Source organism: Python bivittatus, unplaced genomic scaffold (genome assembly GCF_059951505.1).
Source record: "Python bivittatus isolate LINGU-HERP-01145 unplaced genomic scaffold, Pbiv_v1 ctg000330_np1212, whole genome shotgun sequence".
Taxonomy (NCBI): Eukaryota; Metazoa; Chordata; class Lepidosauria; order Squamata; family Pythonidae; genus Python; species Python bivittatus.
In genome coordinates this window covers 34,345,013-34,369,461 of record NW_028277058.1, presented here as the reverse complement: position 1 = coordinate 34,369,461, position 24,449 = coordinate 34,345,013, and the positions used below count along the sequence as shown (strand labels likewise).

At 37.1% G+C, this 24,449-nt stretch overlaps 2 protein-coding genes and 1 non-coding gene across 9 annotated transcripts in view; all 3 read right to left on the bottom strand.

Annotated features, from left to right (window-relative positions):
* LUC7L2 (LUC7 like 2, pre-mRNA splicing factor) overlaps positions 1 to 3,302 on the bottom strand; it is a 38,842-nt gene extending 35,540 nt beyond the window's left edge. For 5 of the 7 annotated variants that reach the window (XM_088141948.1, XM_007436581.4, XM_088141950.1 and 2 more), the window contains exon 1: positions 2,918 to 3,301. Coding sequence is in view for 3 of the 7 variants with exons in the window: in XM_007436580.4 (XP_007436642.1) it covers positions 2,918 to 2,978 (61 nt within the window). In the remaining 4 variants the exon portion in view is untranslated. Of the gene's footprint in view, positions 1 to 2,917 lie in introns of all 7 variants that reach the window. The other 2 variants (XM_088141947.1, XM_088141952.1) reach the window with 2 other exon arrangements.
* Positions 3,303 to 9,877: 6,575 nt separating this feature from the next.
* On the bottom strand, positions 9,878 to 9,950 carry TRNAR-CCU (transfer RNA arginine (anticodon CCU)). Its single transcript has one exon. It is a non-coding gene; the product is annotated as a tRNA-Arg (tRNA).
* Positions 9,951 to 15,981: 6,031 nt separating this feature from the next.
* UBN2 (ubinuclein 2) overlaps positions 15,982 to 24,449 on the bottom strand; it is a 76,028-nt gene continuing 67,560 nt past the window's right edge. The window contains exon 17 of the mRNA XM_088141946.1: positions 15,982 to 23,184. Coding sequence (XP_087998072.1) covers positions 23,138 to 23,184 — 47 coding nt within the window. The 3' untranslated portion in view covers positions 15,982 to 23,137. The remainder of the gene's footprint in view (positions 23,185 to 24,449) is intronic.

The window sequence follows — 24,449 nt, the reverse complement described above, 5'->3', positions numbered from 1 at the left end:
TTTTGCAGGAATCTGAACTCTAGGAAAGCAACTGATAGTATCACAGAATTGACTGGACAGAGTCTCTGCTTCCCCCTTTCCAAATGTAACCAATATTTGACAGGCACATTTGGAGAGAGTTCCTATGTGATGAATGGGGTAGTGATGGCTTGAGGCCCTGTAAGCTATGAATTTTACAAATATGGAATTAGAGGTTAACTCATCCTGGTTCCAGTGACTATGAGCCTGAAGCAAGTCTATTCCTTGGACTACTGGAAAATGTAAATGCAAAACTAAATAAAGTTGCAGGGATCCCTGATGATAACAGGGAAAATTAAGTGTGCTCAGAAATAGGTCCTGAATATTGGTAGCCATCAGTATTTCAGCTCAAAGTGGGGGACTAATAAACTGCATAAGAGCACACTCGTGTATGATGAACAAGTATATTACATTTGTCTGGATCAGTAGTGCAAGACGAGATGATGATACATCACATCAGTGAGTTTCTCTTAATTTCTGGGTGCCCCAGCCTCTGTAGGCTGGAATACAATAATTTCCAAACAGATATTTGGGTGATATATTCACAAAACACACTTTCCCCTCAAATATGACACAGGGTTGATGCTTTGGAAGTTCAGGTTTCTGTGGGACATTCATGTATGATCAGGTTCTCCACAACATAACCATAGATCTTGTGTACATCAGCAGTTTTTACTGGGCAGAAAGAGCTTTGATGATGCCCAGCTGCACTGGTTCAAGTTCCACAATCTCTGAAGTTTGGGCTGTTCTGTATCAGAAGGGAGGGTCCCCATTTTGCATCTTCCCTGGTCATCAGTCTGATTATAAATTTTATTCAAGAGCAGCCTGTGGGAAATTGCCAGATCTTAAGAGATCTATGGTTCACACTAAAGCCAGGAGGTAGTAAACTTGCCCAGATTCCTATTGAATATCAGGCAGCAAAGCAACTGTTTAGTGTTGAAGGGCTACTACAGCAGCAGTTACAAGGTCTTGAGCCAGGACTAATAACAGAGCTTCTGCTTGGGCAAATTCTACTACATCTTTGAAGCTAGCTGGTTCATCATGAGTGTTAAACGGTCCACGTGGATCCAATTAGGTTCTAATACAGGAGCAAGGTATTGACACCCTGCTCCACAGTTAGCGGGAGTGCAAGAGAATCTGTAGCCATTGCTTAACATTACAGATGGAACACAGGTGATGCTCCCAAACCAAAAGACTAAAGAGGCAGAGAAGGCTTCATACCTGGTAAATCAATTACTCCACATTTCCAAAGTGTTTAAGTAGGAAGCCATACATACCAGAAATTCTCCATCTAACACCATGCAGGAGTTCTGCCCTTCTAAATATGTCAACTCCCAAGGTTTGAATCCTAGGTCTCTTCCTCCCACTTCTTTGAATCAATGGCATGATGACTGTTGATTTCACAGCCTTAAAGGTCTGTCATCTGTCCCTTGTTTACAAAATAGCTTTCTCAGGCACGAATCAGATTCCTATCTCACCAGCTTCACCCTTATATGAAGTTTGTTTAGAAAAAAACAAGTAATGCTTCTAAACAAAAAACAATGCTGGAGATCACTATAGTTTACTTACACCAAAAGTTATATACAATACATATATAGATACATACATAAAACTTAAGAGTTTAATTAGTTTGGTTTTATTTCAAAGCCTATAAAATTATTTCTAAATTCTCACTATAATAATCCTAAATGCCTTTGGTAAAATAAAGAAGTAAATGAATAAGAACAGGCACTGTAAACACAGTAAATCTTACATGCAAAAACATGAAGAGGGTAATAACTTCTAAAACAGATTTACAGAATATTGTGGATAAAATGATTATGATGTAATGGTAAGTCAAAGAGAAAAGCAATTTGGTGCCATGCATTTAAAAAGGAAGGCTTATTACTGTATTTCCCAAGGGAAAAATTCATTAATCTACATAACCACGTTCAGATGTGAAAAATGCTTAGAAATTTCATAAGATCAGTCTACAGAAAGAACAAATTGCCTCAAACAGTTACAAAATCCTATACCTGATTTCTTTTAAGCCTACTTTGTATATGTACATTTATGCAACATTTTCCCACTACACTGCTTCAGAATGTGCTAACAAAGGGACTAAAATGTTCACTATTGCAGAAATTGTTTTAAATACTGTTCAGATATAAATGGGTCATCACAACATATGCTTACCTACTGTTTTGTCATAATAAACTCTTCAAAAAATGCATTCTTGTAAAAATTTCAATTCATTTGCAAATATTAAAATGGCAAAATCAGAAGTACTGTATGCTCCCGTAGTACACTAGTATTAGAGAAATCCATCCAATTATTTTCTGCTTCATTTATATTTTTCATCCAGTCAGATAATGCTTAAATAATACTGCTTAAAATAAGCCATCAGAAGTATTCTAATTTCAGGGATAGGGATTGACTTGAAATGCTGGTTTGGGTCAGATTTCCAGTATCAAAACATGTGTGCAGTAGTAGCAACAAGCTGAATGTTTCTTTTTTCTAGTCAAAAGGTGAAACTGCTGTTTCGCTTATGAGCCAAGACGAACAATAGAATGGGGACAATTTCACATTTCGGTGCTAATTAGGTCCAGATCCTTTTGCAAGAATAGTATCATCTTACCCCTGTCACACCTGTGTGCGCTGGGAACGAAAGAAATTTATCTTTCCTTTACCGCAACTCTTTCCCCCGTTTGCCGGAAACGAAACGCACACCCAAACCTTCCCGTATCTCAGTGCCGGAACCCAGACTCTAGTCTCTCACCCCTTCTGAGGCCCGCCCCTAATGGGGAGGAAAGGAAAATCGAGACACAAGCCCTGCCAATCATCGCTCTGGGCCTTTCTGTTTTTCGTCAACATGCCTCCAGAAGTCTTGCAGACTTGACTAGCAGACAACACTTCTTACCGTCCCGGGAGGTGCCCATGAGTTGGTCCAGCATCGCGCGCATCTGAGCCTGTGCCGACATCCTGAAAATGCGCGGGGCCCGAGTGGGCCGGCTAAGTCCGAATAAGCCCCGCCCACAGCGGCCTAGAAGATGTCGAACCTGACGCCGCGGTCGTTTCTCTCAGAGACAGAGCTAAAGTGGAAGCCCTCTTGCTTTCTCTCGCTGAGCTCGATGTAGTTACAATGGCGCTTGCACCTTCCGTTCAGGCCGAAAAGAAACAGATAACCGCCTCGTGCCCGGAGTTACCTCAGGACCGCGATTTCCCCCGCGCGCTCGCCCTCTCCACGCTTGCCTCCCTTGGCGTGCGCGTACCGCCTGGCAGTAACGGACATCCGTGCGCGTGCGCTTCTCTCCCGCCTATACTTACTATTAGTTTCCCTCTGATTGGCTAACCTGGGAACTGAATCAGACTGGAACATCGGGCGTTCTGCCTTTGCTGATTGGGTTGACGAATTCGTTATTCCTTTGGATCCGCACTGGAGCTGATTGGTGGCTGAGTGTGTGGTCTTTCTGTGACGTGGTTCCTTTGAATTGGATAAGCAACATTAACATTGATTTGTTAATGTTGAAAGTAACGCGTATTCTTTTGGTAGTACTTCCTGAATAACCTACTCTGTTTGTCGGTCTGTTTACTAAAACGACCAAAAAGAGCTTTTTTAGGTTTAATTTTTTTTATAAAGTAGAAACTAGAAGGAAGTAAGCTTGGAGCGGAAAGATGAAAGCAACACCATCTCGGGAGTCCTGAAGGCCTTACAGGAGTTTATTCAGAAGTGTTCGGGGGTTGTTCCCTATTTTGAGTTAAACATATAGAATAATGGGCTACATATGTCCTGACCACAGCTTTATAATGGAATCCAAGTCTACATACAGTACAGGAAATTTCACTTTACTAGATATGGTCCAACTGAATTAAAATGGTGTCAATTTTGAGAATGATCTAAATTTATTAACAGGAACCTGATGAGGTCCATGCTTTTAGTCCTGAAGTGCTTGTTTTAACTTTTAAAGTGAATGATACGGTATTCCAGAGTCTTGTGTTCTCCCACAGAAACCTATAGATTTATTGTATAATTATTGAATAAAGCTTTTATAGGTCACAGTCCACTTCAGATGAATATTGTCCTGAGAAAAGAGTATTATATATACACAGCTATTACTGGGAAGAGAAGAATGATGAAAGGAGCAATGAGAAGCAGAACTGCCTATAATTACTATAAGTAGGTCTCAATTAGAAAGGTTAATGAATCCCACAAAATGCTTCCATTATTTGAATTCACACTATTCAAAGTGATATTCTATAGAAAATATGGTGATTGGTTCCGGCTAGATAGAAATAGGCAATGAAAATTTTTAAACATACATTTTTATATGTATATTAATGAAATATTACAGTAAAGGATAAAAAGAATATACTTATAATTTAAATTTATGGTTAACAAAGTCACAAAGTATAGTGGTACCTCGGATCACAAACACTTCTGTTCATGACCAATTCGGGTCACGAACAGCACCATTCGCAAAATTTTGCTTCCATTTGCGAACTCCGCATCGGGTGATGAACAGGATCCGCGGCCATTTTCCCTGCTGACACATGTGGTCATGGCTTCCTGTAGGGAGGGGGACTCTCCCTCCAAACAATAACCGCCTCCCCACCCGCCTTCCTGTCCTCCACGCCTCAAGCAAGGTTAGTGTTCTCTCTCTTCATACTGTACTGTATTGTACTTTGTGTCATATTTTTGTGGTTTAAAAAAAAATACATATGGCTCAGAACGGATTAACCGTATTTACATTGAACCTTATGGGAAAATTTGATTCAGGTCGCGACCAAAATTGGTTGGCGACCAAATTCGTAGGGGTCAGAACGGATTAACCGTATTTACATTGAACCTTATGGGAAAATTTGATTTGGGTCGCGACCAATTTGGGTCGCGACCAGAGTCACGGAACGAATTAAGTTCGTGACCGAGGTACCACTGTAATTATAGAAGCAAAATAAAAAAAAAAATCTAAATATCATTCCTAAAAGTAAGCTTATACTGACCAAAAACATCTTTATTGTCTCTCAAAATATTTTAGTGTAGACTGAACTGTTTTCTCTTTCTTTAAAACTTCATACATATGCTGGTAGACGCAGAGTGAACTTTATCCACATCTTGGTGAATTTGCATGCTTCAGTCGAGGTTAGGGTCAGCATCCATAATTTTTTGCTTTAAGAGTTCTACAGCTTGAAAGATATCTTCAAGTTCTGTGAGAGTGAACTCCTTCACTTGCACATTACTGTTTTCCTGTGATGGAATCTTCCTTTTCTCCATTTTGCACGCACAAAGATTAGCAGTGTCTAAAACCCCAACTGCAACTGCGCTAGCCTCAATTGCTCATGTGCTAGTCTTGCATTAATTGAATTTTGGGTCACATTAAATGCCACCTGATATCAATTTACAATTTGCACTAGACTGAATATTGCATTATTCAAACTCGCACTATAATTACAACCTACCTGTATAAACAAAGCAGTAAATAATGTAGTAGTGATGGCAGGCTTTCAGAAAACTTTGAGCTGGATTTTTTCTAGGCAAATTTGTCCAATTTTAGTCAATACAATATCTTGATTTTGGTCTTTGAACATCATAAAATAAAAACAAACTGCAATTTACAACTGTGATAAAAAATCAGACCATGTCTCAATGTTATATAGACAATGACTGCAAAGTTAAAAGATGAGTTATAAATAAAACCAAAATCTCTATTGTGTTATCTTAAAAGCTAAAATAAACTACCTATAAAACTGGGTAACTGGAGACTTAAGAACGATAGTTGTAGGTATGAGTTATGTTAAGTATGATTGGTGTTAGCCAGCAGTCAATACCTGGTAGCTTTTGCATGCTGCTGTGAAAAAATTGCCAAGATTATAAGGGGGTTGGAGCCAGGAAGTAGTAGGGAGATGTAAAATTGGTCTGTACAGCCAGACTTAAAACATGGGAGAATAAAGGCATTACAGATGTCTCTATAAAATGAGCAGGAAAGAGAATGTGCTCAGTGTGTTCCAATTTGCCTATCATTGCAGGAGCAATTTCACTCTAATTTGCTTCCACAGAAAAAGTAAGTGCTGGAAAAGTTCCTGTATAGACATTCTTGCATTGATGATGCAATAAAAATGGTTTGTAGAAAATCTTTTGATGAATTCTAGGTTAGCTATTTCATGGTGAAATTGGCCTTGGTAATTCTCTTGATAATTGTAAGGCAGGAATAAAGTGTTTTAGGGAGCTGAAAAGTCTGTAGGTTTGGTAATTGGTGCTAATATCAGATCATTTTGTGCAGAAAATCGACAACTTATCCAATGTAATGTGTAGTTGAGCATTGTTGGCAGTTTAAGGAACATTAAGTTCCTTAAAGCTTAAGGAATGAACAAGTTTTCATTCCCTTGATGTTGTGAGAGGCCTGATGTTGACAGAATACAGAAACAACATTCGTGTCTGGGTCTGCTACAGTGTTTGGTTCCTTGTAGTATGGTCTGTTGTTGCTGGCGACTAGTGGCTGTTTTTAAATGGGTGCCAATCTATAAGCAAGTATGGGCCTACAATCCAAGGCCTATGAAAGGAAACTTTCATTATCCATAATCCATGGATAATGTAAGTTAAGTGGTTTTAGCTGAAATTTGAATGACAAGTGGCAAGTGATGCATTCTGTATCTGCCAAGACACTGTAGATTATTTTGTCAACAATAAATCAGATGGTGATTCAACTGTGGTAACAATAATGTGGCAAGTCAGATGGTGATCAGAGAACCCTGGTGCTATCTCAGGTGAAGATCCATGCAAGGCTTTGTTATGCTTTCACTGTAGGTTTTCACTGGGTTTTGTTCACCTATCTTTACTATTTCATACAATTTTTGTTGTTAAAATAGCCTATTAGTTAAAACATACAGGTAGTCCTCAGTTAACAACAGCAACTGGGATTGGAATTGGCATTGGCATTGCTAAGCAACGTAGTTGTAAAGCATGTCACATGACTGCGCTGCTTAGCAATGGTAATCCAGGCACTTCCAGTTGCCGTAGTTAAGCAAATCACCATGGATCATTAAGCAAGCATATCACGTGGTCACCATTTGTGACCTCCTGCAGGCTTCCTCGTTGACTCTGCTTGCCAGAAGCCAGCAAAGGAGGTTATAAATGGTGACTGCGGGAACTACATTATAATTGTGAGCTGGGCACCAAATGCCCAGATTGCGATCAAATGACTACAGGGATACTGAGATGGCTGGAACTCTGAGGACCAGTCGTAAGTTTGAAAGGTTGTTGAATGAATTGTCATTAAATGAGGACCATCTGTAATGCCACAATACTGGAAAATAAACTTACTAATGGAATCTAACCTTAGAGTTCAAAACAAGTGCTGAACTGCTATATATTGGAGTAGTGTACATAAACCTTAAAGACAATGTAAATATCTGGTTAGAAGTTCTGTATGTCATACAAGCATTTTTATTTAAACAGAGACCATCTTGAAAAATACAGCTCAAAAATTCTTATGAAATAAGAGCTAAATACTTCACATTTATGGTTCCCATCCCTTTCCTCCAGGCTGTTGTGGCAGTTTAAGTCCTATAAGTCCTGCCACTATGTCTGGTGATCGTTCTCCTTTGCCATGATATTCTTTATGTAGTATTAAATGCTCCCGGATACTACGCAGAAGACAGAGATAAGTAGCAGCCTGAAAATGTAGGTCATGCTGGGCCTTGCAGAGCTTTTCACTGGTTACCTGGAGTTAGAGAAAAGACATACGTAAGGAACTTGGTATAGTTTTAGTTCAGTTTTCAATTCAGATAAATATATTTTTAGCTTACAATAACTTGAGCCAATACGCCTGTGTACAATAAAGCTGGCAAAACTCATTGCAGTGACAAAGATAGCATACACAACCACAATTCCATATAGAAAATTAAAACCTAAGGAAGAAAATGTTCCCTTACATTTTTGATTTTTTATATAATCTTATCCTAACTTACACAATTCAGTACATGAACTGAGCAATCCTACCTTGTAAACAGAGCATCCCCATGTGCTCTGTGTTATCATTTCATGTGACCAAGATGGAAGGTAGGGTTTTTTTTTTTAAAATCCTTCCAAATTGTCTGAATTGTAAGTTATTCAGCGTACATCTCTCTACTCCACTGCCAGTGGCTTTTCACCAGCAAATCAGATTTCTAGGAATACAACCACTCTCTCTTCCTGCAGTGCAGTCCTCAAGCTCTATGGGCCTCAGCTGGCATTCTATATTGCATTATGTTCAAACTGTGTGATATGTTTAATATCTTGAATTGTACATAGAACATAACGGTGTGGGGTGAGCAGAAGAGAATGAAGTACAGCAAGTCTCTCATACGAAATGGTTAGAAGCTACTTCATAATAAGTGTCATATGCTTTAATAATTTAACTTTAACAATATCATGCATCAGTACAAAATTAGCATTTTAGTTAAACATCTGCATAAAACCCCAAGTGCCTACCAATTAGGGCCATCACAGCTTCGCTAATCCCCAAAACAGAACTTCTAAAGCCTAGAAACACCATATTTGAAGGCAAAAGAAGTGAGCCGTTATTAACGCAAAGGTCGGAGAGATGTCGAGTATCAGCACCGGAGTATACATACCCGATGGCAGCGAAAGCCTTCCTTCAGATAACGATAAGCTGCCGCGTTGCGGTAAGAAGCATCTCCCCCCCTTAAAGCATAACGGAGCTCCCGCAATAAACCGCGAAAAGTGCGAAGCGGCGACCCGAGAGACGCCATTTTGCTTTCAGCCATCGGAATGTAACGCTCATATCCAGCCAATCAGAGAGGGCCTCTTTCACCCAACGGCCAATCTAAAAGAAAACGTCTGCCAGCTTTCAACAGTAGTAGTAAGCTTGCAAGACCGATCGAATTTTGCTCCATACTTATTTTCACGTTCAATTTCAGAGCGGCCTTACAGAGGCGTAATATTTGAGCGGGATGCTAACCTCTCAAAGGTGAGACATATCTAATCTGCTGTTCCTGTCAGCCCAGCCATCAGAGCTACATCACATACAGTAGTCAGGAATAATGATATAATGGAAAGCCCCAGGTGACTCGAATCGACGAATTTCAGACCCGATTGAAAGGAGCAGGAAGGCAACCGAAGCTTTCAGCCTTTCCTTTCAAAGAATGTTAATTCCCTGCTCTATTTGGCCCTTGAAAGGTCTCGTATCGACCTATTAGAGCAGTCTTCCCCGGCCCGATGTTCTCCCCCGCACACTGGGGGCTACAGCGCCAGGAGTTGTCAACGCCGTGGTCTGCCAATTGTGGAAGTCGTATTTCCGACACATCTGCGGGGGCGGCTATGTAAGTCGCTCCCACAACTCACATGCCTAGAAGCGGGATTTCAGTAGACGATTCATATATACATATTATACATATTAACATATGTGTATGTTGATACATATACTGTAATACGGAGAATATTCCCTTAAAATGGCCAACGCAATACACTTTACACTGAGCATATTATATGCGGTGCTCCAATTAGAGGTGTATTTTTAAAAATATATTTTTCTGCTCAATCAATTATAAGGATTTCATGTAAAGAAGCAGCTCTTTGCTGAGCATTGTATTTAGCGGGCCCCAGCATGCGTTACTGTCTGGGCGCCGCTATGTTTTTCACTGTATTTTTGCATTCCGCACCACGACTTTAGTGTGAAACGGCAACTTCTAAGGGAAAAAAATGCACATATGGCTCTGTACTTTTAGTTTTTATAGTTCCGTGTGCACTCCTAGAAAGTTCAGAACCTGGGATAGACTACTACCGTTCTGGCTTCCTAAGTTACACGCAGTGTAATACTATTTTAAGCGCTGTTCATTGATTCTGAATCTAAAAATATATTGTGCGAGAGACCAAAAATACGATCACCCCAGATGGGACTCGAACCCACAATCCCTGGCTTAGGAGGCCAATGCCTTATCCATTAGGCCACTGGGGCTAACATAAGCCAACTTTCTCCAATCATCTAGTTAACATCACAATCCTTCGTAGGTTGGTCCCACCCCTTCCGATCATGTTATGTATTTGTGATTGGTAGCACTCTATGCTTTAGACATCAGAAATCACGTCACAGATACTAACGCGTCGCACAGTACACCATGGCACCCATACGGAACTGAATTCAAAATTTATATAAGTAACCAGCTGCATTTCGGGTAGAACTAAAAATAAGGTTACAAGTATCACTTCCGCTTTCACACTGGTTATTAGAGCAGAACATTAACGTGTCAGTTTTTCTCAGGTACCGATTTGCTTATAGGTAGGAATAAAAGGAAGGCAATCGAATGAGGAAGAATTGTAATAGAATAACGTTTGGCTGGTGTGGGTCTTCCGGGCTGTGTGGCCGTGGTCTTGAAATCTTGTTTCCTAACGTTTCGCCAGCACCTGTGACCGGCATCTTCAGAGTGCAGGAGCACAGACAGGAGCAGAGAGAACTGCTCCTGTCTGTGCTCCTGCACTCTGAAGATGCCGGTCACAGGTGCTGGCGAAACGTTAGGAAACAAGATTTCAAGACCACGGCCACACAGCCCGGAAGACCCACACCAGCCATCGTATGCCGGCCGTGAAAGCCTTCGACAATACACAGAATAACGTTTGTTTCATTTATAAATGCATTTCAAAAATATCCCCATATATTTGCTGCAGTTGCACGGAGACATCGGCACTTTTCCTAGGCGTGGTATAGTCTTTCTTCTGCCCAAGTTTTTCACATCTGCCGTATGTGTGTGTTTGTGTATACGGTACATACATTTTTTTTATTTTTTTTATTTTTATTATTATTATTATTATTATTATTATTATTATTATTATTATTATTATTCCCGCCTTTTTTATATATACGTCAAGTGGCAAATATACCTAATACTCCTGCCTCTTATTTTCTCCACAACCACCTTGCGAGTTGGGTTGGGCTGAGGGGAGTATAATCAGTTTTTCATTCATCGTTGTCCTCTTCCTCGTAGATCTGTTTTTTTCAACTTCTGCATTGGCCTGCAATTCATGTTATTTATCTGTTTACTTGGCAGTAAAGACCAGAGCCAGAGGTTTTATAGGTAGGAGAAAGGTTGATTGGATCTTCCATTTACATGCATTCTTCCAGCTGAGTCTGTAAAAAGGTATGGTGATATAAGTTGTGCTACCTCCTACAGCCAAGCTTTAAGGTGCTTTAGTCACAAGGCTCAGGAGTTGTGGTTCTTAAAGATTTAATACAGGATGGTTTCAGGACAGAGGTTAGTGCCTTCTCTGCCTTTCTTTCTCTTCCCACTCAGCATTTCCAGCTGGAAAAAACACCACCAAGTGTTCAATAATGTGCTGCAGAGCAGAGCTGGGGGACCTTGATTGTGTGTGTGAGATTGAAATGGAAGGTTTAATCCTCTGTAAGTTGCGTAAATCAGCATGGAGTTATCAGGGTTTTGACACAGAATGCTAGTTCTTCAGAGAACTGAAAGTTACTTGTTCAAAAATCATCTGCCTGAACCAGCATTAAAATTAGACAATGTCTTTTCTCTGATTAAAGCTGTCAACTTTGGCATCTCAGCTAGCTCCATCAACTTTATCATCCATTCTTCCATTGTAGGTAATATCGAGTCTTTCCACCTTTGAGCATATAAAAGTCTCGGCGCAGTTATCATATATAAAAATAAAGATCCATGAGATTTTTCCAGTTGTTTATCCATCAGTCCCAAAATAAATTTGGACTTTTTGTGGGAAACAGCAAAAAATGAAATTATGATAGATTTGATGATTACTAAAATTAATACATTATAGAAAAAATGGATGTTAAGTTGTAATCCTAGAGTTTAATGTACGTTTTACTTATACCTGCTATAAAAGTTGGAAGTCATTTTTTTGTATTTTTTTCTTTCTGCACTTTTGATCTTTTTTCTCTTTATTCTTTTTCTTCTTAGTTCTTGTTAGTTTTTATCTTTGTTTTTAAAATTTAATAAAATTATTGGAAAAAAATCCTCTGCCTGACAGGGCGGTGGGGTAGAGAATGGTGCAAAGTGGGATGACAGCAAGGTGATAGAATTCCTTTTCATCCCTATACCTGTCAGCTGGGATATGGTGCTGTGTATTTTTCAGGGGAATGCTGGTCTGGTCTAATCAGTCTAAATCAGTCTAACAGAATAGGAGCGAGCTTGAAGGCAACTGGCAGATCTCCCTCCTAACATCTTATTGATCTGTCAGCCAGAATGTCAAGCACTTGGCAACCAACTTCAACAGAAATCAAGATGTTCCCAGAGTTTAACATGTATTGAAAAAGATCTGGAAAAAGTCTCAACAACTGAATTATTTTCACATCAGATTTCTTAGGTTGCTAAGGCAAGAACTTTTTCAGTCTTTCACACACAGCTTCTGTATGAATTGGGTAAGCAGCTGTTAACTGATAAATGAGGAATGTCCAAGTGGTCAGCATGCAAATCTCTGTACAGTATAGGGAACACGCTTTTAATTTTTGACACAGGAATGCAGGTCATTCTGAAGACTTTCTTGTGTCCTAAAATATCCTGACTGGATGGGGTGGGGAATATTTTAAAGCAACTGAAAATCTGTAATGCATTGATTTGCTGCACAAGCAGCAAGAAAATGCTCTCAGAATGTTGCTCGCTGTTCAAGGCTAAATTGACCAAACTGTCAGTATGTATTTTATTCATTGACTGATTGACCTTTTCTTTTACAGGACTGCTAAACATTTGTTTAAAGAGGTATTTTGTTCTTCCAAAAGACTGGTACACCATGGAAATACAAAGCCCATGCAATGCCTAACTGGCGCTTTCTAGCGAAGCAAGGCAAACTGAATGTATGGAGTCACCTGCAGTCAAAGCCAAAATGGCCATAGAGAGCAGCCCCTGGAACTGGTGAGGAGGGGGAATGATCACAGCAGCCCCAAGTAGTCAGTTGGGAGTTGGGAGAAGATGAGACACACTTTAACAGTGGAGCAACTTAAGAGAACTTTTGGTTGTCTCTACAGTGGGCTGGAGATGACATAGAGATGGCAATATGAAGTCATGCCTGTTAAAAATGGGTTACCTATTTGGTTAGCAACTATGGTTCGAGAGTCATGAGCCTGTGAACCATGGGTAGATCAGTTGTATTTAAAATTATGGTTCTTCTAAAATTAATATACTTATTTTAAAACATTTCTGTGGAAATTCTTGATAATATAAATTATTGGTAAAAAATTAGAGAAATTTTGTTTTAAGACCTCAGAACCTTGTATTAAGTAAGTTATTTAATATACCCTCAGATCATGAAGTTTAACAAATACAGTACCTTACAGACCCAAGCAACATGAATAATCATATGATTTTTTTAAATACAGGAGGATGCTATAAAACAGTGGGTACATAGGGAATTGTTTATAAAAATCAATCGAGTGTTTTATCCTTTTTAAAGGAAAGAAAATACTAAACTGGATACAGAAACTATTTCAGGTATTCTTTTCAATATGGAAAAAAGGACTTCACAGTTAAAACTGCATGATTTGTGACTCTGTTGCTAGCTGGATTGAATTGCTTCAAAAATTATAAATAAAAGGACTTTGGAATTTAAGGTTTTTTATGCAGACTATATCAAAACTTACAACAATAAGACCTCCAATGAGGATACAAATTAGATTGGTTGCAATGGGCATAACTTTCTTATGGTACTATGCAAGTTCAAATCCAAGCTCTTCAACCTGAACTTCTTTTAAATAGTAATTCTAATTTAATAGGATCCAAGGGTACTATAGCAAAATTATATAAACTGCTTCAGACTTTGAAGTACACAATAAAGAAGGGTTGGTTAAAAGTAGCATGGGAAACAGATTAAAATAGGGGAAAATATGTGATTTTCACTGTGGGAAAGCCTTATTTTAATTAACACAAAAATTTACAAGAAATGCAGTTTAAAATACTCCATAGATGGTATCTTATCCCAATTGCACTTTCTCAGTTATAAAATTTTATATTGTTAAATGTAAGGATAAGGGTATGTAGTTTTATTTATGGTTCAACATTTTTTTAAATAATCACAAAGTTTAGCCTAGTGGTTCTTAAACTGTTTGACACAATTATCCCTTTTCCTGGTTGCCAATAATGTCATTATCCCCCCCCCCCGCCAAATCAGACTCTGTTGTTTTACACAAGCAACTTGGCAGTGGCAGTCCCAAACTGGATCCTCGACTCATAAACAAGCAATTAGAAATTGCTCCATTACCCCCAGAATATCCAGATTAGGGTACTTGTTGTGTGATACATGTACAAGATCTAAAGACCTCAAGATACACAGAACACAATGGTGAGAATTTAAATGGAAATTTCACACAGGAAATCTAAACACTATTCTCAGTTTTACTGGCTCCCAATCTGAAACAAGAAGAATTGCTTCATTTATTCCTACATTTTTAGCAAAGAATCTGTTCAATATTCCTCGAGAGGGGCTGTGAGACACTTTTTCAGCCATCAATCATAAGCTGCAAGACAGAGATTTGTTTGTTCCCGGTTACCTCTTTTCCAATGGTCCTGATCAGTTCTTTAATCATCATATAGGCTGTGGCTCATTTTTTTTTTTTACTGTTGTGAATTTCGTTTTTGTTAGAACCAAATTGTATTAATTTTTGCTGCAGAATTATTTTATTACATTGTTCAAAAATAAGCATGTCTATTTTCTAGGTATCTTGCATGGTTACTAAATTAATAAGATATGCAAAACAGTTCAAAATAACATATACCAACCAGATGAACATATATGTACATTCCTCTTTATTTAATACAGCACAGACACGTGACACATACAAAAGAAAAACACTCATGAAAGTCCTGCCACATTTAAAGACAGGCACATCTACTCTCAGTTGAACAAGGCTCCCACTTCTGATCAAATATCTGCTAGTTAACTACAGATGGATTCTCAGATGAAGCCTCCAGCCAAAATAATAATAATAATAATAATAATAATAATAATAATAATAATAATAATCTGCACCCTGTTTGAAAAAGTGAAATTGAGAGAATAATTCCTGGACTACCGAAGCAGGCAAATCTTTGAAATAAAATCAGTCTTCTAGAAAACCCAACCTATGAGTTTTTGGAGCAAATATGTTATTCACCATTTTGTTTTTCAGGCCCATGATATCATAAAATGTACTAAGAGGAAAGTATTTGTTTCCCAGTTAATTTAATTGCATTTTGAAACTAGAAAGGACCTGAATACACATTCAGAACTGGCATAGGCTTTTTGTGGCAGCAGCTTTCCCTTTCTTCTACTCCAGTTTTACATGAAAAGTAAGCAGGCACCAGGTCTTCTGATAAGGAGCCTAACATACTTTAAAAATATATATAAAAAGGAAGGTGAAAGGGTTATTTACAAAATTCATGGCTGGTGCAGTACATCTTTTAAGACACACTATGTTACAATCTTTCAGGTCCTGAGATTATTATGGAAAAAATAATAATTCAAATATTTTGTTTGGAATCAATGAAATAGGAGGAAAAGATCAATTCTTTCTTTTAAATCTAACGTATCTTTCAGGTCAGTAGAACACAATTCCCTAAAAATCAAGCCAAAAAGCAGTTGGCACCAGTCACTAAATAGATGTGTCTAACTATCTGGGCCCTCTTATTGAGAGCAGCTACATATTTGTTGCATGGAGAACATGTCACAAGGAAGACAAATACTCTTCCCACATGGCTCAGACCTTCCACTAGTTTTAGAAATACTCAGGTTCTAACTTTCAAAGATAGAGCCAAGCTATACACAGAACAGAATAACTGCTTCAGATATGTTTGCCAGGCATGGATAATTATAGCACCACTACTTGATAAAAAATAGCTACCTTAAGGAAGTCCATACAAAATCTGTAACTGTGTTACAGTGTGTTATCAGTGGATCAATTTTGTCAATTAACAATAAGGAAGTCTCTTTGCTTGTTTTGTACAGCCAACCAGATATTAATTTATTCTTTTTTGCTGAATATTGAGAAAGTACTCAGAAATATTGTTTCCATCAGGAGGAAAATACTGAAATAGAATCGCTAGTTTTTTTAACTTGAAAGCTCCACTGTTGTTAGAATCCATTTATGAAAAGCATGTTGCTTTCTGGAATGATGAGTTCGGCTCAGTGCTTCATACTTATAGTCACATCAATGTCCAACTGCAGAATTCATCTTACAACTCAGAAAATCCTAACACTAACTTTTTAATTTTTAAATGTGATACCCAGGTACTGAATATGATTAAAACATGTTTGAGGGATGGATCCAATATGTAACACTGCTCAGCAATTTAAATGGAAGTTATTTTAAGTAAATGTTCTTGATTTTTACTAACAAGTTGTCAAAATACTAAAATCTTCCTTCAACACTGAGAATCTATGCAAAAAAAAAAGTGCACCAGTTTCCATTACATGATGTTTAATTCTCTGGATTCTTCAGTCCAAGAGAAGTCCACTGCTGAAAGGTGCCAGAGGAGACAGACAGATATTCAGATCACTTCTCTGAAGAAGAATCTATGTGGATGGAGATCTAATTAACTATCATCTCTCTGTACAGGTAAAATATTTATTTACTTACAGATTTACTAATTTCAAATGGGTGATTGTTATCTATTCCATGTCTGCATCTTTGATTATAGTCAGTCAAAGCATATCACCATCAGATTTTAAAAACCTCTGAAAGTCTCTCAGAACTTTACCACTGTACTAGTGAAAGTGTTCCTGCTATTTAGAATTTAATTTCACTTTTACAAAAATATTTCCATAGTACACACATTCAAAAAGCTTTGTCATGTTTCTTTGGGTAGATGTTATAATACCAGAGGGAAAATATCTGTAACACTAAACATGGAGTATTGTAATATGCATAGTTTTACTGACTTCTAAAACCAAACTAAAGCCTTACAGAGAAAGGCAGGACTGAAAACAAAATGTTACTGTACTAAAGACCAGTCATCTCTAAGGTCTGAGAGCCTTGCCTACAATCTTTACTTCAAACTAACTGGCTTTTCCCAATTTAGTCCATTGTGTGACAAGACAACCAAATATTCTTTTAGCACACCAAATTAAAAAGTCTAATGTACTGTAAAAGGTGAAGCTTTATAACGTGTAGAGTATACTACTTATATTGTTTCAGAAGCACTGCAAGAATTAAGGATAATGGGGATGGCAAGCTTCAGAAATTTGTTTTTGTTATATGGAACAAAGATATCTCATTACACAAAAATTGTCCCAGATGAAAGTGGAGAATCCTAATTTTCTGCTATGGCTGAAGAAAATATAATTCAATTAAAAGAAACAGTTGATAATTATCTAAACATGGGGTTGGATTCAGATTTAGATATCTGCAAGAGGGCTGGCAGAAGAGCTGTTTGCAGAAGTTCTCCTTGGTTTTCAGGTATTCTCTTCCCTCCTCAGCTCTCCACATTACAGTTTGTCCTGACCTACATTATTTTTGTCATCTGGAGTGCCTGTTATGGAGGCATTCACTTCTGCCAGTCATCTTCCATGTGCTGAAATCTAGATCAAATTCATACCTAAATATTCTAGGTGATTTTTTCAAGTCTCAACACAAGTTTCTCCAACTTCCAAAGACTGGTAAAAGGTATAAGAAAAAAACTGAGCAATAAGTGTCCTGAGAAATGCATTCAGAAAATAATTATTAAAAATTAGGAACAAATGGTTCAAAATTGTAAAAACTCAATTTTAAACCAAATATATGGTTTGTAATAAGCCACAGCATGGCAACTCATCCCTTTCTTCCTAGTAAGAATCTCCTTCTATAGGGAAGTTTCTTTAGACTCTTGGAGGAAATTCATCCTCCTCTCTTATCTGCCACTGCAATTAGAAACATGTTAACTGATTACATAAAATACCTTATATCCCTCAGTCATGCTGAATTGCTTTATCTGAACAAAAGACAGTTGGTTCAATGTCTAGCAGTATTCAATATTATTTGAGTATTCAACCATCCATTCAGAATTGATTTGAGATAGAATGCAACTTACATTTGTTTTAAACGTAAGTAGAACCTTAGTAATAATATAGCTTAAAAGATTAAAGTTTTACAAATATAATAAAAAGCTTTAAAATGCATGATTACTTATTTTGATTGTTAAGTTGCATTCTTACATTTGTCACAGTTCTTAGTAATAGATTTTGTAATAAAAGTTATAGTGAAATCTTGCTGTGATTCTTTGTTTAAAAGTATACTGCTATTCTTTGATTTAGCCAATTTGTTATTTAAAGCAATTTTTTTGACTAATTAAAATATATCTTAAGATATGTATCTGAGCAATGCAAAGAAGTTCTCACTGTATTTGGTGCATGGGAAATTAAAATTTTAATTTAGAAGATTAAATCACTGTCACCATCAACAGGCAGCTTCCTAGGGTCTGAAAGCAGTAGGCTTCTCGGGCAGCAGAGCTAGGCTATATGAAAAAAAATTTATTGCAGAAATATAAGATATTTTATTGTCTACTAGTCTGATGTAAACTGTAACCATTCAAATATAAATTCTTTATAACTTTTTAAAAAATATTAAACAGTCTGCTCTGTTTTCTGCCGCAAGCATTATCTGTCACAGGGGAAAATGCCAAATTTTAGAAGGGTCAGTTCAACATTATTACTAGACTGACATTTAAATTACAATCTGAAACTCCAGTGGGAATGGCTTAGTGTACTACAAACCACTTCACTACAGTTGCTCAAATACACTGTTTATATTCTTAAATTGTGCCAAAGCTCATTTTCAGAAGTAAACATTAATACTACAAAAAACAGATTCAACATAAGGAAAATAGTGCTGTGTGCAAAGAACAAGCACATAAGAATGACTGTTATGCAACAGCAGCTATAACATTACATATACTGAACATTAAAAAGTTACTTTAACAGCATAAAGTCGTCTTGGCAGGATCAAGGATTTTCCAAATACCTCCAAACACTTTAGGACCTCTGAGTATACTTTGTGGGGATAAGAGGGAACAAAAAGAAAAGGCACTTAACCAAAGGCCTGAATCAAGTAAGTTGGAGGGGTAACCCCATTCAGAGACAGAACCAAAGTATAAAAAAAATCTAAAGGTCATCTTAAAATAATTGCATAAACATTGTTTGATATCTGTTTATTATTCTGACCTTTGTGTTAAGATTTTAGAAAATAAAAAGCAAGTGTTCTGTGACCTCCAACATAACAAGATGTTTAGGTGAAAAACTTTCCAAAATTTAACATGATATTTTTTCCTGCACTACTATCCTGAAACATTCAAAAATAAAAGAGTAATCACTATATCATTTGTCAATATTCCAAAAAACTAACATCCTAATCTTTATCTGGGCAAACAATTCTAAAATCACTGTGTAAACTAGATTTAAATGTATTTATAAATATAATCAAAAATTATTTTAATGAATGTAGCAGCAAACATAGTAAGATAACTGGGAGTCCTAACAAACTATCATCTGGTTATGGTTCAATATAACTGATGGTAGCTTGGGAGTTGCGAGTTCTTTATTTTCTTATCAACTGCTTTGGATCAAATGGAGAGGCTAAATGGAGGTTGGATTAGTCAGCTAAGAGTATGAGGAAGCATACCACAATTGCCTGCCCCATTCATAGCCTACTGAATAAATTAAACCCTTTCTAATTTCATGGAAACAGATGTCAAACCCACAGCACCCACACCTGAGATTTTGACTCAACATTCCCATCTGTCTCGCTGGAGACAAGACAACATAAAAGGCTGAAAAAGGAATGATTTAAGCCATCAAATATTACCTTGGGGATGGAAGAATGCATTGTTAAGACATTTCTTTGTTCATTGTTTATATCCTTTCTCCATACTTCATAAAGATCCAAGATAACCTAAGGAATTGCTAACTGTCCCCATTGGGGCAAAAAACACATAATTTAAATGATTCTGAAACCTATATTTCAAAATTATTGCTTATATTTGAGGCTCAGTGTAAGGTCACTATTTTAGCTCTAAGTCTCAAAATAATTTAAATTCAGAAATGAAAGCTTTACCTTTTATTGCTTGTGAATACTGAACAGATTTAATGTAAGAGCTGTTTAAATCTCCAAATACATTTAAGACAAAGTAGGCTCTTAAAAATATCTAAATTAAAAATGGCTATGCAGGAGGTGTACCTCACTTGCATTGTAATGGTGCTGATATCCAACTGCTCTTTTCAGTTCTGACTATTTTGTTTATGTCCTTATGCCTAATGCAGAGAAGCTCACAGAGTTACCATTTAGATTCATTCCAACCACAAAGTAGTTTAATTGAGAACATAAAGAGCAATTGTATTCTATCACAACTTTCATTGGATGATGTCTCCAGATGCTCTAGTTTGCTATTAAGCTGAAAAGAGCTGAACTCTCTTATGTTTGGCAAAACAAAGATGCCCCAACTGCATGCTATGTAATAAGAATCATAAATTCAAATCAATTAACATGCTTTCATCAAATTCTACATGTTATTTATTGGAGAGTAACAAGAAAGCCACTTGTGTTATTTGGTTTTATGGGAAAATTTTCACTCTCTGGTAACTTAAATACAGACACTTTTTCTGCCACCAAATGTTTTGCTTTAAATATATGGAAAAACATAATCAGAAACACGACTCCTAATTCTATTCTGTACTGTGCATTATTTCTAGAAGTGAAAAATGCCTGGAAACAAAAGGTAGTCTCTATTTTAAAATGTTTTTACCTTCCATACTTTCTCTCATTGTATATCAAGGAAAACTAAAGCTGAAAGGTATTAACTACTTAACATTTAGTTTTCATAATCTAATATGGGTCTCTGTATGCCTAATTCTTTTAAGAACATTTCATTTTTTATGGTATTTTAAAACCATTGTTGCAAATATATTTTTCTATCTTAAGCCTTATCTTCCAAATGTATTTTTTTATTTATGTGTGTGTGTGTGTGTACATGCATGCATACAGAGATTTGAAGTTGCCAAAAGGAAACAACTAATGATGTAACAGTAAGTCCTCAGAGAGAACAGTATATTTTGGCTATTTGCAGGATATGCTCATGGAGAACATTTTGCTTACCTCTGAAATGAAGATAAATCAAGCAAAATTAACCAATTAATATTGGAGAAGGGAAAAGAATCAAAGGCTTTGGAGATGCAAAAAACATTCTGAACTAAACACTTCATAGTTTCTTCTACCAAACTACCAGAAAGTTATTTTTTTAAAAAAGCCCTTTGTTTACCTTCTATTCAAGGTTGATTTGACTTTATTTAAATCCATACTTTGTGCAAGTTTTAAAAAAATTAATAGGGTCAACCCAACATTCAGTTACGGTGTTTATATTATATATTATTTAAATATACACACGTTTTACAAATATGATAAGTAGTAATCTGAATCAGTAAGATTAGCTTTCTGGCTTTGTAAGATGAAATAACATATCTTTGTAAACTTGATAACTAAATACATGTCTGTCACAAGACAGCAGAAGGGTTACCTTGGCCACCATACAGTAAAACTATATGCATATAAGCAGAACTCTATAGGAAGCCATAGATATTACTGAGCTTCATACTGTGGCCACTAGTGCTGCTCAACAGATAAGCTACTTGTCTTTTTAAAATGTGGCTTCCCTTTTCAGCAGCGCAAGAGATTGCAGTTGGAGTCAAAGAAACCCCCAGCTAAACATGCTGGCATATGCACATATTTTTGCTGGATAATGACCATATTTCCAGAAATGTTTAAAAGATCAACTAATTCTTACTAAAAAATGAAATATCAGATTTAAATGAAAGAAAAGGCTTTAGTTTTGGGATTAATGATTTCTAGACTTGACCACCATTAAAAATTTTACAACGTAATGTGTCATTGTTTTGACTTTTCCTCCCAGAATCATATGCTGACACACACATTTCTTCTGTACTAATTGAGTGCAATACAAAGCAGTTCCTACATTTCTTTCCTAGACCTCTAACATATTAGTTTCAAAATCAAAGCCAGCCTAAAAGTTGTATGTTCATGCAACAACAAATCAAGTATCTCCCAGCTATGCAGATTTAAAGAATACTGGGAATAAGAATGTTAAAGCCTAAGCAGAAGGCACCTCAACTATACTCTTTGGAGAGAGCTTTGAACAGTTCTGATAAAAGGTCTTACTTAAAAGTTGCAAGTAGTTCTTATTTGCTAGGAATCAATACAGCACATAACTTCTCAGAGCTATTAGAAGAGGGAGAAGAATCAGAGACTACCTTCACAAAGGAGAGAACGGAAGATTTCTACATTCTATTAATATATGAAAAATAAGGCAACTCTGAAATGGTCCAGCAAATCTAAGGGCGATAAAATAAATCTTTCTTCAGAGATACTGAAAACAAAGGTATGTTCTGATAAAGCCAATTCATGCTTATCTTATATTTGAATTTCTGATATTAAATGGAAGATTTTAAGTTCCACTGAAGTGTGGAATGTATCAGATTACAAAATACCCTCCAATTTTTTTGACTCTTTATCTGAAATAGAAAATTCTCTATCCTGATCAGTTACAGTATCTAGGGAAAATACTACCCAAAACAAGTTATTTGTAATATTCAGGCTCTTCAAAGAGAAATAGTGAACAAGCAGCCTTGACTCTGTGTGGAGAACATGCTTACTTCCTTTATGCTCATATAAAACACTTTTTCTCCTCTATACTTCACATTATTCAAACCTGCAGAGAAAGTTCCTAACTGGCATAGCTTGTAGACTTCCCTGGGGCCTCCACGTGGCTGAATAGGATGGATGGCCTTACTTGCATGGTGGATATAGATGTCTACTTTAATTTCCTTGCACAGTTTCTTTATCAGATATCAGCCTGCAAAAAGGTTTGTGTTGCTGTAGGTTTGACAACTGAACCTGTTTAGCCAACCCTTTCTGAGACAATCAGGATAAAAGGCTTTGAGAATTGTCCTGGAAACAAAATCAAATTATGAGTTTTTTATAAGAACACTTTCCTCCTTTTTCTTCTCTCTTTGATCAAGTATTGTTTTTTTCTCCTCACCACAGTGCTTAGGATCAGAATATGTAAACATTGACAGAAACAGCAGCTCTGTGTCCATGTAAGCACTTTCCCAACTGGTCATTCTCCATCAGCAAAGTAGAACCACATTTACTCCCTTACTATCAGGACATCACTGGGTTTTCCTCTGTAACTTAGCGTCCACTTTGCTTTGGCCATCTAGAATTGAGGAGAAAGCAATTCACAAAAGATAAAAAAATTATTAAATTTCTATACCACTGCAATCATAAGACTCTTGGTGATACACAAAAAATAGAACATAAATATCCTCTGTTTAAAAAGCCTGAAGCATAATAAATAATCACAATCAATCAACAGTCAAGCTAAAACTGGAGAAACATTTAAAAATCCCATGATTTTTAGTTATCAAGCTTTCAAAAGTGGATTAACTTAACTATTAAGATGACACTATCTTAATAGTTAAGTTAATCCACTTTTGAAAGCCTGATAACACCAGGGTGAATCTAGCTTTCATGGGAAGGCTATTCCATAATGTGCAGGTCATGAAGGAGAAATACCTCCTCCTGGCCTCAGCACCCCCCTAACTTCATAAAAATAAGGAATCACAAGCATTTTTTCCCAGAATGTACATAAGCCAATTTTATCTGGAAGAAGTCCTGAAGATGCCTTGGTGTCAAGCCAAGTTAGGCTTCATAGATTAAAAACAGCACCTTAAATTGCACCTGGAAACCTGCTGCAAATTAAAGCAGGGCCCAAAGCACAGGTGTAATGTATTCATTCAGTGCTAGTTAACAGGCAGATTGCTGCATTTTCCAAGTGATCTTTAAAGGCAATCTCATTTAAAGTGCTTGTCAGTCCTACAGGGTAGACCAGACTCAGAAATTAATGCCATGCAAGTCAATATTACTCTTACTGTAACAGCTATAAGACCAAAACGTCTCCTCACCAGCAATCATTACTCAGATAATCTGGAGGTTGAGTCATGGCAACTGGACTTCTTTTCTTTTGGTTTGATACATTTCACTGCTTCTCCAAGCAGCTTCTTCAGTCTAGAAAGTTGGTTAGGGGGGACCCCATAAAATTTCTTCCAGGGTGGCTGCGTTTCTCACTAACATGATGGGCTCGTTGAAGGGACAATAGGAGATGTTATTAGTAGAGTCTTTGGGATGTGGATTTCTTACTCCTAATCCCTCACTCATCCCCAAGTGGGTCGTTAAGTGCTGCCTCCCTGGTGAACTTGTGAAGTGGTCTTAATCTTCTTGGGGACTGATGAAAGAGCAGCATGAAAAATGGGAGACAAGTTGTGTCTGAGGCCTCCACCTCTACTGAGGGAAGGATTTTCCACTTTGGCATAAATGGATTCCTTCACTCCTCTCTCAGACCACCTATCTTCTCTGTCCAAAATGTGAACATTATTGTCCTCAAATGAGTATCCTTTTTCCTTTAGATGAAGGTAAACTGCT